At 40.2% G+C, this 13,993-nt stretch overlaps 1 protein-coding gene and 2 pseudogenes across 1 annotated transcript; 2 read left to right on the top strand and 1 right to left on the bottom strand.

Annotated features, from left to right (window-relative positions):
• Positions 1-4,356: 4,356 nt before the first annotated feature.
• LOC107877616 lies at positions 4,357-9,974 on the bottom strand. The gene is made up of 4 exons (XM_047415130.1): positions 9,393-9,974; positions 7,253-7,306; positions 5,949-6,074; positions 4,357-4,744 (listed from the first exon to the last, which is right to left on the bottom strand). Exons 1-4 carry the CDS (start codon positions 9,777-9,779, stop codon positions 4,565-4,567), a joined length of 747 nt encoding a protein of 248 aa, XP_047271086.1. The 5' UTR covers positions 9,780-9,974; the 3' UTR covers positions 4,357-4,564.
• On the top strand, positions 4,464-4,574 carry LOC124886312 (annotated as a pseudogene).
• A 409-nt stretch (positions 9,975-10,383) lies between the features above and the next one.
• On the top strand, positions 10,384-13,478 carry LOC107877617 (annotated as a pseudogene).
• Positions 13,479-13,993: the final 515 nt, after the last annotated feature.

Genomic DNA, 13,993 nt, shown 5'->3' with positions numbered 1-13,993 from the left:
CTGTATATGTGGTGGCCCCGACGGCCAAGTATTATATATATATATATTTGCGCGTGTTGTGCTGATACAGGTAATTAGACCTTTCTATATGCAACGAAGTGCTGTCCAATTTTTTTGGTGACATGTAAGTGAAAGTACAGGTATTTGAACGGGTTCTCCCGGGCCTTCTCGGCTTCGGGTGCCAGTCCGGCCCGACGGGATTTTGGGGCTTGACATTAAGTTGGTCATTCGGGGGTTTACCCTGAACGTGTGTAGTGCCTATGCGCCGCATGTGGGATCGGAGGGGGAGGAGAAGATGCGGTTCTGGGAGGCCTTGGAGGACGTGGTGAGAGGCGTGCCCAGTTCGGAGAATATTGTGGTAGCAGGGGATTTCAACGGGCACATCGGGGCGCTACCGGGAGGCTTTGGGGATGTGCATGGTGGTTTTGGTTTTGGGGAGAGAAATGAAGAGGGGGCGACCCTGTTGGAGTTTGCGAGGGCGTTTGGGCTGGTGGTGGTGAACTCGGGCTTCCCGAAGAAGGACGAGCACCTGATCACTTTTCGGAGCGCGATAGCCAGGACCCAGATTGACTTTTTGTTGCTTAGGAAAGGGGATAGGGCGTTGTGTAAAGACTGTAAAGTCATCCCGAGTGAGAATCTTTCGACCCAACATAGGCTCTTGGTTATGGATTTGGGTATAAAGAAGAATAGAAAGAGGAGGAGTAAGGAGTGTAGACCGAGAATTAAGTGGGGCGGTTTGACGCCAGTGAATGCGTGGGAGATAGGGGAGAGGTTGGCGGGAATGGGGGTGTGGGAGTGTAGGGGGGATGTGGATAATATGTGGGACAGGGCGGCAACGTGCATCAGGGAGAATGCAAGGGAGGTGTTGGGTGTTTCTAGGGGCCGGGCCGGACATCATCGGGGGGATTGGTGGTGGAATGAAGAGGTGGGGAAGAAAGTGGAGACCAAGAAAGAGGCGTATGCTAAGTTGGTGGAAAGTAAGGACGAAGAAGAGAAGCGGGTAAACAGGAAAGAGTACAAGCTAGCGAGGAAGGAGGCGAAGTCAGCGGTCACGGCAGCTAAGACGGCCGCTTTTGAGAGCTTGTATGCAGGGTTACAGGGGAAAGGAGGGGAGAAAAAGTTGTTCCGACTCGCTAAGGCTAGGGAGAGGAAGGGTCGTGACCTCGATCAGGTGAGGTGCATTAAGGGGGAGGACGGTAGAGTCTTGGTGGAGGACGGCCACATAAAGAAGAGATGGCAGTCGTACTTTCATAGGCTCTTGAATGACGAGGGGGACAGAGCTATTGTGTTAGGGGAACTGGAGCACTCAGGGGATTGTCGGGATTTTAGCTATTGTAGACGTTTTAAGGTAGACGAGGTTAGACAGGCAGTCCGCAGGATGCGAAGGGGTAGGGCGACGGGGCCGGATGAGATACCGGTGGAGTTTTGGAAGTTCGTTGGAGAGGCTGGTGTAAGGTGGTTGACTGCATTGTTCAATGAAATTTTCAGGATGGCAAAGATGCCCGAGGCGTGGCGGTGGAGTACCATGATCCCCCTCTATAAGAATAAGGGGGACATTCAGTGTTGCAATAACTATAGGGGGATTAAGTTACTGAGTCACTCTATGAAGATCTGGGAGAGAGTGGTCGAGGTGAGGCTGAGACGGATAATGTCTATTTCGGAAAACCAGTTCGGATTTATGCCCGGCCGCTCGACGACGGAGGCAATCCACCTGGTACGGAGGTTGGTGGAGCAGTATAGGGAGAGGAAGAAGGATCTGCACATGGTGTTCATCGACCTGGAAAAGGCGTACGACAAAGTCCCCAGGGAAGTGCTTTGGAGATGCTTGGAGGTGAGTGGAGTACCGCAGGCATATATCAGAGTAATTAAGGATATGTATGAGGGAGCGAAAACCCAGGTGAGGACGGCGGGAGGAGACTCAGAGCATTTCACTGTCCTGACAGGATTGCATCAGGGATCTACTCTTAGTCCCTTTTTGTTTGCGTTAGTAATGGATGTGTTGACGCGGCGTATCCAAGGGGAGGTGCCGTGGTGTATGCTTTTTGCAGACGATGTAGTCCTGATAGATGACACTCGAGGGGGTGTGAATGACAAATTAGAGTTGTGGAGGCAAACTCTGGAGTCTAAAGGGTTCAGGGTGAGCAGAACCAAGACAGAGTATGTGGAATGTAAGTTTAATGACGTGAGGCGGGAGAATGAGGTAGTAGTGAGACTAGAAGCACAGGAGGTAGGGAAGAGGGATAAGTTCAAGTATCTCGGGTCCGTGATCCAGAGTAATGGTGAGATTGACGAGGATGTCTCGCACCGTATTGGGGCGGGATGGATGAAGTGGAAACTCGCATCGGGGGTGCTGTGTGATAAGAAGGTGCCGCCCAAGCTTAAAGGCAAATTCTATAGGGTGGTAGTCCGTCCGGCCTTGCTGTATGGAGCGGAGTGTTGGCCAGTTAAGAACTCCCACATCCAAAGAATGAAGGTGGCAGAAATGCGGATGTTGCGCTGGATGTGTGGACTGACCCGAGGGGATAGAGTTCGGAATGAGACTATCCGGGAGAAGGTTGGTGTGACTTCAGTGGAGTGTAAGATGCGGGAAGCACGATTGAGATGGTTCGGACACGTGAAAAGGAGGGGCATGGATGCCCCGGTCCGTAGGTGTGAGAGGCTAGCGTTGGATGGTTTTAGACGGGGTAGGGGTAGACCGAAGAAGTACTGGGGTGAGGTGATTAGGCGGGACATGGAACAGTTACAGCTCACCGAGGACATGACCCTAGATAGGAAGGTCTGGAAGATGCGAATCACGGCAGAGGATTAGGGCCAGTTCGGGTCGCTAGTGTAGGGAATTAATTGGTGGGGGTGTATTCCTGTTATGATTCCGTATTCAATGTTCCGTGTCCCGTGTTCCATGTTTATTACGAATATGTGTGCTTTCCTCTGCTTTATATTCCTGCATTCCTGCTTTACTCTGTTTTATATTCTTTATGGGTGCCGTATCTATGTTACGTCATCTGCTTCTGTGCTGTACTATGTGTTTGTGTGATGTCTCGTGACTTGAGCCGGGGGTCTTTCGGAAACAGCCTTTCTACTTCATCAGAGGTAGAGGTATGGACTGCGTACATCTTACCCCCCCAGACCCCACTAAGTGGGAATACACTGGGTTTGTTGTTGTTGTTGTTGTTGTGCCAATTGCAGGAGATATGGGTTGCAGTATTTAATATTTAGCCCTTTTTTTCTTGGTATTAATTATGGCTGAAGTGCATCAGTAACCACTTTTTGGACCCCTATTTTTATTTATAATATATATAAACAACAGAAATTTCACTGTTATAAGTGTTAACTATTTTTTATTTCATATCTTTTTAATATTACATAAAATCTCAAAAAAATTGCTAGCTGGATGTGTTACTTAGCTGAATTCATTATTAGTCGGAAATTGCTAGTTGAATACATTACTTTTCTTTGAAAATATTGCATGTTAGATACATAATGTGTAATATTATATATATTTTGATATATCGCGTGTATAATTAATTCATGATATATAAGTTAGTGGGTTTGTTGTTATATATCATCACCATAATTAGTTCATGATACATAAGTTAACTCATGTTACATCATTTCACACACAAGTTTATTCGAATACATTACTTTTATATGGGAATTCATCGACAAACGAATGCAATATATGGAAGGCTTACGGATCACGAATGTAGTATTTGACAACTTTAACTATGACATTTTCTACTTCTACTTTTCATACAAAGAGAACGAGCGACCTGAAAAACTTGAAATGATCTCATTACAAAATGCTTACCTACTTCAATTCGATCTGTTCTAAGTGGTCCAATTGGATAAGCAACGAAGAGAAGAGGCCTATACTCATTGTCGTAGCTAAAAAGGTTCCATTTGCTTTAGCTTGAGTGGTTCCATGCCAGGTTCCGTTGATAAGAAACAACATAAATCCTGACACTTTGGAGTTCAATTACAGAAAATTTCGATACTTTGCATCATTACTGAAAATTTCAATTTTGGGTCTATCGAGATACATAATTACCTCCCGATACATCCAACAAAAAAATAATGTTTCCTTTATAAAGACAGATAATTAAGTTTCGATATATTTTTTTTCAATTTTGGATTTGTCGAGATAGATTAACTCCTCGATACATCCTACGAAGATACATAATTAATTGAAATTTTTGTAATTACTTTGTAAAGATGGAGATTTGTGTAAATGCGATACGCTAAGGTGTATATTTATGTTATCTTTACAAAAAGAAATCTTTATTCTCATCAACATAATGTCTCCAAAATCATACACCATGAGTAGAAATGCAGCCACTATAGTTTCCATCCCAGATATAAAATTAAGTTTCATCATATTAACCAGCAAACTTGTAAATCACTAAAGAGCAAAGGAATAACAATACAACAAAAATTATAGCATTATACAACAATCTACTATTTTTGAGTTCATAGAAAGGACTTATATGGTTAGCATCTCCCGCGATACGGATGAGAACAGCCTTCAGGTTTTAGTTTAAACAAAGTTCTACGCTTTCGTATATCTCTATTTTTCTTCAAATTCAACATCGATGATATCTGGTTCGGATTTTGAAGAAGTGGTACCTCGACTGCCTCTAGAAAAGAAGTCGTCTTTTGGTTGCCAGACAATATTTCCACAATTAGCACAACGAACTGTTGAATTCTTGTTTCCGATGAATTGTCTCCTACACGCTGGACACTGACCCTGCACAACTAGGCAAGACGTATGACAAATGGAGCGAAAGCTGCAAACTGGCCAGCCATCATAGCGACACAGCATTTTCACACAACGTAGCTCATAAGCACAGCACTAAGATTCAAGAATGTACCAATTGTATGTATGAAATAGTGTTATCAAAGACGCATTTAAGCCCTGACGTGAGGCACAAAACATGTTGTGCGCTTTGCCTTGCTTCATGGAGGCTTCAGCGTCGTCATCAAGGCAATAAGGCATACCTTTCATCGCCAAGGAGCATAATCCTAAAGAGGCGACACATATATTTGTATTTTTTCAACAATTGAGTCTTTCTTCGTTAAAGTCCGCGTTTTATTTGTGCTTAAAAGCCCCAATGGACCTTAGAGCTTTTTTTCGCTCATGAAATACTGGTAAGTAATGGAGGAAGATGTAGGAACCATGCCTTAGAACATCCTCCTTACAACATCACCATACCCAGTGTAATCCCATAGGCGCAGTTTGGGGAAGGTAGAGTATACGTAGACTCTAGCAAGTTACAGAAAGCATCCCATATTCATCCCCTTATCAATTGTGCGACTGACACCGCCATAACACTTAGACTTGAGGCAATGCAACAACCCCCCCCAAACAACAACAACAAGAGTCCCAGTGTATTCCCACAAAGTGAGGTCTGGGGAGGGTAAGATGTACGCAGTCCATACCACTACCTCCGCAAAAGTAGAGAGGTTGTTTCCGACAGACCCCCCAAAAAATAAAAATAAAGGCATAAACATCATATCAAGCTTTCATAACACTTTAGTCTATGTTGCCTAGACTCTTCAAAAATGTCAATGGGTGTGTCTCGAGTCCTCCAAAAATAGTGTATTTTTGAAGGATCCAACACGGTTGCGGCAACATTTTTGGAGAGTCCAAGTAACTTAGCTTTGAATATCAGATATCATGTAAGGCTTATCAAGTAACACCATCAGCACGACAATTAGCTTAAGAGGCGATTACCGAAAGAAATAATATCTGAGCTAAAGATCCATTTAAAATTTTACTTCACTGTCTCTTGCTCCAAAACCTGAATTATTCTTATTATTGATCAACCAGTAAAACCGGAATTATTCTTATTATTGATCAACCACTAATGTCGCTTACAATTCAAGTCAAAACAGCAGTTGAACGTACAGTAATTACTTCCAAGCACAAGAGTACTGAGAAATAAAGTTACCTTGATCACTAGATTGTTGGCAACAACTCCAATAAGAAGAGGTCCCGCAAATGGTAGAACCCATGTTGCAATTATCAGAATTCGAAACAGCCACCCCGAAAGAGCAAACCACAGGAAGAATATCGTCTGCAAACAGACACACGAGTCGGATTTTTGAGCAAGACAAGAGGCTTGGATTTAGGTCACGATAACTTCTGAGGTACAATGGTGCGTTGAAAAAATGCTCCTAGAAGCTTCAAAAACATATGGCTGTCCTAATATATACAACAACAACATCGGAGTGTATCCAAAGTGGGGTTTGGGAAGGGTAAAGAGTACACAGACCATACCCCTACCACGTGGAGATAGAGAGGTTGTTTTCGAAAGACCCTCCAGCTCAAGGAGCGCATAACAAAGCAGTTGAAAAAAACAATTACAGAAGTAAATAGGACATAGAAAAGAATATGGAAAGCGTAAGATAATATCCATTGCAAAATAAAGTGAAATCAAAGCAATTGTCGAAAAAAATAAAGCGAAATCAAAGCACCCGAAACATTAGGTAATGACTGAAAGCAAAGGGCAAGAAACTACGAGAATAATGGTAATACCACCAGTATGCAAAGAGAAATATGTATTGAACCCCAAACTACCCACCAAGCCTCTACTGCAGGAAAACGAGACAACACTCAACTCCCTCTAACCTTCTTCCCTAAAATATAGAATAGAAAATATCCAAGCTCAAGATGATAAAATCTCTAGAGGTACACTTGCCGATAACCCACAGTCCAAGATAGAAAAATAAGAGAATGATGTATAACCAGTTAATAAGAGCAGAAATGCAATTACATAACAGCTCGGAAATTTTACTAATGAGTTTTGCAACAAATGTGGCATTCGGAATTGTACTCTGGAACAATCAACTGCATTTGCAATAACTCGAAGGGTATATGAAAAAAGCTGGCATATACTACAACTAATCAAGCAGTCAGAGCATATTGAGAACGACTCACAATCTATGAAATAAAAATATCAAGCTTTACACCAACTTTACTACTTAATTAAATGAACTTCTATGACAGGATGTGTTGTATATAGTTTCACGTCTGTAGAAGAAAAAGTAAACAAATCGCAAACTGAATAGTTCTATGATCCTTCTTCACCTTATGGAAGATAGAACAAATGGAATTCAACTAATCAATTTTCCCAGCGCAACTTGCAAGCTTCTCTAAATTCTCATAAGAAATCAATGGCATGTGGTCTAGGTATTTAAGAACCACATGCTACAAGTTCACATGGTATGTGTCTTCAAAGCAGATAACACTTACAGCAGCACTTCTTCCCAGCGGAGTATCCATAACATCATTCAACTGCTTCCTATACTGCAGCAGCAACAGAAAACAGAAAACCAATTAGCATCAAGCTCACTGCCAAGGAGCAAAAGGAACATAAATCAACTAACTAATGGTGGAATACATTTTAGCTGAAAAAGAAATACCGGTTGACCTAACTAGCATGAAACTAACTCATGGGATGGATAAAAATTCATAATGAACTTTGTGAGCACCAACACAAATCATTTAACTAATCACTGAAACAGAAACCTGATTGGCACGAAGAAGGCTCCTGCATGGAAATGAAAGATCCATAACATACTTGTTTTTTTGGTGACAAAGTAATGATCCATAACATACTTTACAGCACTAAATCAACTAACTAATTGAAGAATATTTGTACTCTATTATATCTGAAGGAAACCTTGGAGAAACGGTAAAGTTGTTTCTTGTGACCTATAGGTCAGAGGTCGAGTCTTGGAGGCAAACACTAATCTTTGCATAAGGTAGGCTGTCAACATCACAACCCTTGATATGCGTCTCATCTCCAGACCCTGCGTGAAAGCCAGATGCTTTGTAAACCAAGCTACCCTTTAGTACTAAATTATAGCTAAAATGTTAAAAGTCCAGCTAAAATTCTTACACTTTGTCCTGTATCTCCATAACTCAAAGATCACATTTTGATGAAAATCATGGTTAATTGGGAAAGCTCAAGGTAATCTATGCCCCAAGGGATAGACAAGGGTGGGTTGGGATATCCCATGGAATTAGCTACCCACCACCATTATAGTACATTCCATGGGATTGTTATCCCTTATTCCACCAGCTAAATGTGGGGCACAATTGAATGCTCAGATGGATTTTTGGGCATATTCGGAGAGATGTGATTAGGAACAAAACTATGCAGGACAAGGTGGGAATGGCATTAATGGCAGACAAGATGATGGAAGCGGGGGCTGAGATGGTTCGTCCATGTGAAGAGGAGGCGTGAGGATGAGCTAGTAAGGAAGTATGAGAGGTTAGTTGTAGCAGATGTTCGGAGAGCCGACAAAATTTTCTGGAGGGAGCTGATTAGACAAAACATGGCACAAATTTAGCCAACTGACGACATGACTTTATAGGAAGGTATGGAAGTGGAGGATTAGGCTAGAAGGTTAATAAGTAGCTGAGTTGTCACACTTTGTGAGGGAGAGGAAGGGCCCTAGCCTCCTCCCTTCATCTTCTCTATTTTAGCAGTATTATTCAGTTATTACCAGTAGCTTCATACACTTCAATGAGTATTAATATATGTTGATGCACTTGTTTTGTATCTTGCTATTTTACTTCCTTATTTTTATTACAATCTTGTGTCGATACTTCTCTTTTGAGTCGAGGGTCTATCAAATACAAGCTCTTTGCCTCACAAAGATAGGTAAGGTTTGTGACGATACTTTTCTTTTGAGTCGAGGGTCTACCAGAAACAACCTCTGCACCTCACAAAGGTAGGGGCAATGCATGCATACATCTTATCCTCCCCAGACCCCACTTGTGGGATTACACTTGATATGTTGTTTGGGGAAAGGGTCAGAAATGTACTCAAACTTTGGCGAAAATTGTTGTAACACACCTGAACTTTGCAGGGGTCTTATGACCCCCTTGAACTATTTATTGGTGTATTTTAGTAACATTTATTTGCACAATGACAACTAAATAGAAATAAAACATGATAACTAATGTGAACTACTATTATTAGCATACAGTATACTACTCAATTGATCGAGTTCAAAATTCCTTCTCTTCCTCGAATCTCAAATTCACGATCAATTTTCCTAGTACGATCCGAAATTGTTGTTTCGGAAAAGGGTCCAAAATATACCCAAACTTTGGCGAAAATTGTTGTAACACCCCTCTGTACTATTTATTAGTATATTTTAGTGACATTTATTTGCACAATGATAACTAAAATGAACTACTACTATTAGCAACAACAACAACAAACCCACCACATAGTGGGGTCTCGGAGGGTAAAATGTACGCAGTCCAAACCACTACCTCCGAAGAAATAGAGAGACTGTTTCCGATAGACCCCCGGCTCAGGATAAAACTACTGTTATTAGCATACAATATAAATACGAAACAGTATTAAGCAACAAACCCTAGGTAAATTGGATCTGAAATCGAGTTCAAAATTCCTCCACTTCTTCGTAATCTCAAATTCACGATCAATTTCCCTACTACGATCACCAGCAGACTCTACAACCTCAATCACTCTCCTTTTAACCTCATATCTCCTATCAATTCGCTCCGCACTCTTCCTCGCTTCATATACAAACTGTTCGAACCCATCGTTCGCATTCTTCCATGCATCCTTCCATACTTCTCCAGATTTAACTCGCCTTGCGAATACATCAAAATCGCTACGGCGGAAAGCTTGTGTGTAAGTAATTTTACGACTTTGTGAGGGGCAAAAATGGAAGAATTTTTGGGTTTTATTATAGGGTTTTAAGGGTTGCCATGGTAGGCTTATCGCCATACTCGCCATAAATTTGATGATATTGTAAAATGCTAGTTATATTAAGAAGTTTGAGAAAATGACAAAAATGGTCCCTTATGTTTAAGTATGTACACTTTTGTTAGTTTTGATTTGCTTAGGTTGGTCAAAAAAGTCTCTCTCTCGGGATCATTGTAAGCTGCTGATGTGGCATGCCTCAGTGATCAGCAATGACATTTATCTTTTTTCTTGATTTTTTGAGTTGTTTTCCTCAATTTTTATTCATTTACTATAATAAATTCACTAATTGTTCTGCCATTATCAAACACCATTAATCCAAAAATCCTCGGTCTTCCACCCTTTCCTCTACCAACTAACATTAGCTCTTTTTCAACAACCTAATGGCAATGAACGCTATGGTGGTAAGGGGGCAGGCATGGTTTTAGTTCTTTATATTTGACTCTCAGCTATTGTTGATTACACCTTTTTGGCGTTGGCATTTTCTTAAACTCCGATGGAGGAATTAATTTGCGTTACATTGGGTATGTTATTGTTGTTGTATTGAATTATAATTCTGTTCATTTTTATGAACCACAGGGCAGATAGAAGATTTGAACTTAGATTGTTATATTATGATTCTACTCTATGAAACGCAATGTATTTTTATTGCAGGTACCCATTGATTGATTCATCTGTAATAGGATCTTAGCATTCTGCTTTTCTTCAGCAGGTAGCATTTCTATATCTGCAAGCTTTGATTTTAATTCTGTTCTATCCCATAGCATAATTAATTATATATAACATATCTTTTGCACAGGGAAACAACTTCAATGATTCCAAAGTTAAAAAGGAAAAAACCTTTAAAAGGTTACGAGGTAGGTAAAATATTACTTATGAAATATCTTCTTTATACAGATTTATTATCCACTTTTTGAAATTTTTATTTGTAGTAGAACATCATATGTGATCCGTTATACGAAGAAGAGCATTGATGCTTGTACAAAGAAGTCAGACTTTAAACCTTGGATACCAAATGGAGTGCCACATGAGGCTTCACATGCGAATGGAACAGTAGTCTCGTCAGCCTTCTCGTTTAAATCCGGCTACAAAGGGTGCATCTGTTGGAGTCTTGAAGAGTTCAAGTCCAAATGGAGGTGGAACTACAAGTAGAAAGACAACTACAGGATCTATCCTGAGTCTTCGTCAATCGGTGGTAAACTAATTCTCTTGTGATCTTTTGCCTTTCCCTTCTTTGAGTTTTATGGATGCAATATCTCACAAATTTCATTTTGATGTTTCTGTAGTAAGTCTGGGAAGTCTGTAACAGCCGGTAAAATCGCAAAGAAAGCTACTTCTGAAGGGTAAGTGAATTTTGCTGCTTGCATTTAAAACTTTTCGGCTGTATTCTTTAGCTGTTTACTGTCACGTTATGTCTCTTGCCAATGATTGTCTGATAATTGTGCTAAATGCTTGAATTTGTAGATTAATCGATTGAGACACAATTGTCTGATAATTGTGCTAAATGCTTGAATTTGTAGATTAATCGATTGAGACACAACGCCTACTAAAGCTACATCTCCTCTTAAAGATGGTGAGGATGCCCCTTCTGCTACTTCCTCGTACTGCTCTTATCCTAGCCTGAGTTGTTGACTTATTATTACTTTCTTGTTTCTGTTGGTCCAGTTTTTTCATGGTCCGCAATTAGGTCAGTATTCTAACTTCTTTATTTTCATAATCAGCAACGCAACTCGTACCAGTGCTGGATTTTCCTTCAGGTTGGAAGAACGTGCTGAAAAGCGAAAGGAGGTTTGTGTTCTGACCTTTGATTCCTATGAACTTCACATACATATTAGCGTACTGCAAGACATTACAGCTCAGTTTCCTTATTCATCAGTTCTTGGCAAAGGTGGAAGAAAGGATACAGGCCCAGGAAGAGGAAAAGTGTAACTTGCTAGCAAAATCTAAGGTTAGTTCAGACAATACTGATTTTCATTGCTGAATTTGTAAGCTATGTTGCTTGGACTCTCCACAATGTTGCCGCACCTGTGTCAGATTCTCCAAAAATGCACTACTTTTGGATGATCCGATATGCATCTGAAGAGTTTGAGCAACGAAGTTTGTAAGAACTATTCTGAACTAATGTGGATTTGATTCAGGAAAAAAAGAAGAGGCGGAAGTAAATCAATTTAGGAAGAGCTTGACATTTAAAGCTACACCGATGCCTTGCTTCCTAAAGTTGAACTGAAGAAGCTAAACTTTTGATTTTGGTGCTTCATGAGATATATTGTAGCATCTCTAGCATTGTGTAATCATGTTTCCCTAACATGACAAGTTTGTTACTTAACATCCTTTTATAGTAAGTCCGTACTATTGTGCTAGAGAAAAAGAGTCGGTGAAAACATTTTTGGTTGATTTTCTTTGTGACAAAATGCTTCGAGTCATCAAGTGTGAATCTCAAAACATTTTTGTTTCACAACATGATATGCCCGTAATATGAGTGTATGACACCAATGGTTTCTTGTAAAATAACACCTTGTGGAGAAGTAGTGCATGAACTGGTAGAATCGTAGGTTATGAAATAGTGCTGGAGTTGGACAGCGATCAAAACAGATTAACTGTTGGTGCGTTAAATTGCCATATCTAGAGACTAGAAAGCTGTTGTTACACCTTCTTCAGCATGTAAAGAAGCATACTTGTTTTCTGTTTATGGTACTTTGATTTAAGATACAATTATATATCATATATTATACAATGAACTGAGATGGTTCTAAGAAGGTACTTTCTGAAGGTTCACTTGCTGCAATGTTGGATTAAAGAAACTGAACCTTTTGTTTGTGTTCGTCAAGTCTGGTGTTACTTTAGATCGACTAAACAAAAAAGTAAACTCCGCTATTATCTTATCAAGACGCGTAAATGAATCTTGTAAAAAGAAGGCTGCAAAAGCATTTCGTGTTACTACATTAGTTCTTTTTTTTGGTTTTCATCCTTAAGTAACTTGCACTTAGGTGTCAATTGATGCCCTTTTCATTCTTATGCAATTCATGTTTTTTCTTAATTGTGGAGATACCAACAACGCACGCCATATGTCCTAAGCTCGGAAGAATTAACAACTCCACATCCAGGACTAATAGCGCAGAAAGTGGAGGGTCATGTTTCAGTCCAAAAGTGATCAAGGAACAGCGTAAGTCACCCGTACCCAATAAAGACACTGTTGCTTCAAAAGGTAAGGCGGTGAAGAATTCAAAGACAACTGCTCAATCTCCAAAAACCTCGATCACTAAAGGAAAACCTGCTGAAACAAAATCAAGACTTGCTGAAGCAAAGGTCTAGGATGAGACAACTTGTACAGAGAAAACAGAACACAACGAAATTCAACCTGAGTCCGAAATGAATTGTCTAGAAGACAGCGTGGCACGTCTATCAAATCCAGTCAGCGTTGAAGGTTAATGAACTTGCTGAAATTGTCTTCTGATACTGTATTTATTTTTTTATAGGCGTTTTTTGTTCTTTGAACGTGTTTTTGTGCTTCGTTGGGTTGTGCAAGCTGTCATGGGCAACATTGTTTTTGGGAAAACTTTTACTTTCACAGAGAACATTTGACCATTCACATTCGTATGTTGTAATTTTAGAGTTTGTTCAATGGTTGTGCAATTTAAGGCTGCCACCTGAAAAAACTCCCCAAACCTTTTCAGGGTTAAAGGTCTTTGAAATGGTTGTGTATTATAATTTATAAGGACATCCTTATGATAATAGGTCTTTCATTCCTTATATTATCAATGAGAAGAGTCAATGTTATAGATGTTAGGTTCATAGTAATGAAAGTGTGTTGAATGGAAAATGGAGAAATCAAGTGGAAGAGAAAAATTGAGTTAACACCAAAAATGGAACGTGTACTCAATTTTGACAAGTTTGCTCTTTCTCCCACATTGGTGGAAGAAAAGAACTTGAGAGTGTTTATATTGAGAAACACTTACTCCACACAGCAAGTGAGGCAAGGAATAAATGATTCCTTGCGTTGTCGTTGTCATCACTCGCTTGGCTTGGCTTCGGTTGATTGATGAAATTTATTTGAGATCTGAATTTCTGAACAGTAATCCTCCATTTAATAATTTACGCATGCAGTAAAAGGTGCACTGAATTGTTGCACTGTTGCGTGAACAGTAGCACTGATTCATAAACTGAACCTGCTTTGATTCAGAAATTTTAGATTACAAAACATTCTTCTTGTCTTAAAAATATTCTAAGTGTGATCATTCAAACGGTGA

This window comes from Capsicum annuum, chromosome 7 (assembly GCF_002878395.1).
Source record: "Capsicum annuum cultivar UCD-10X-F1 chromosome 7, UCD10Xv1.1, whole genome shotgun sequence".
Taxonomy (NCBI): Eukaryota; Viridiplantae; Streptophyta; class Magnoliopsida; order Solanales; family Solanaceae; genus Capsicum; species Capsicum annuum.
This window is presented reverse-complemented; position numbering and strand designations above follow the sequence as displayed.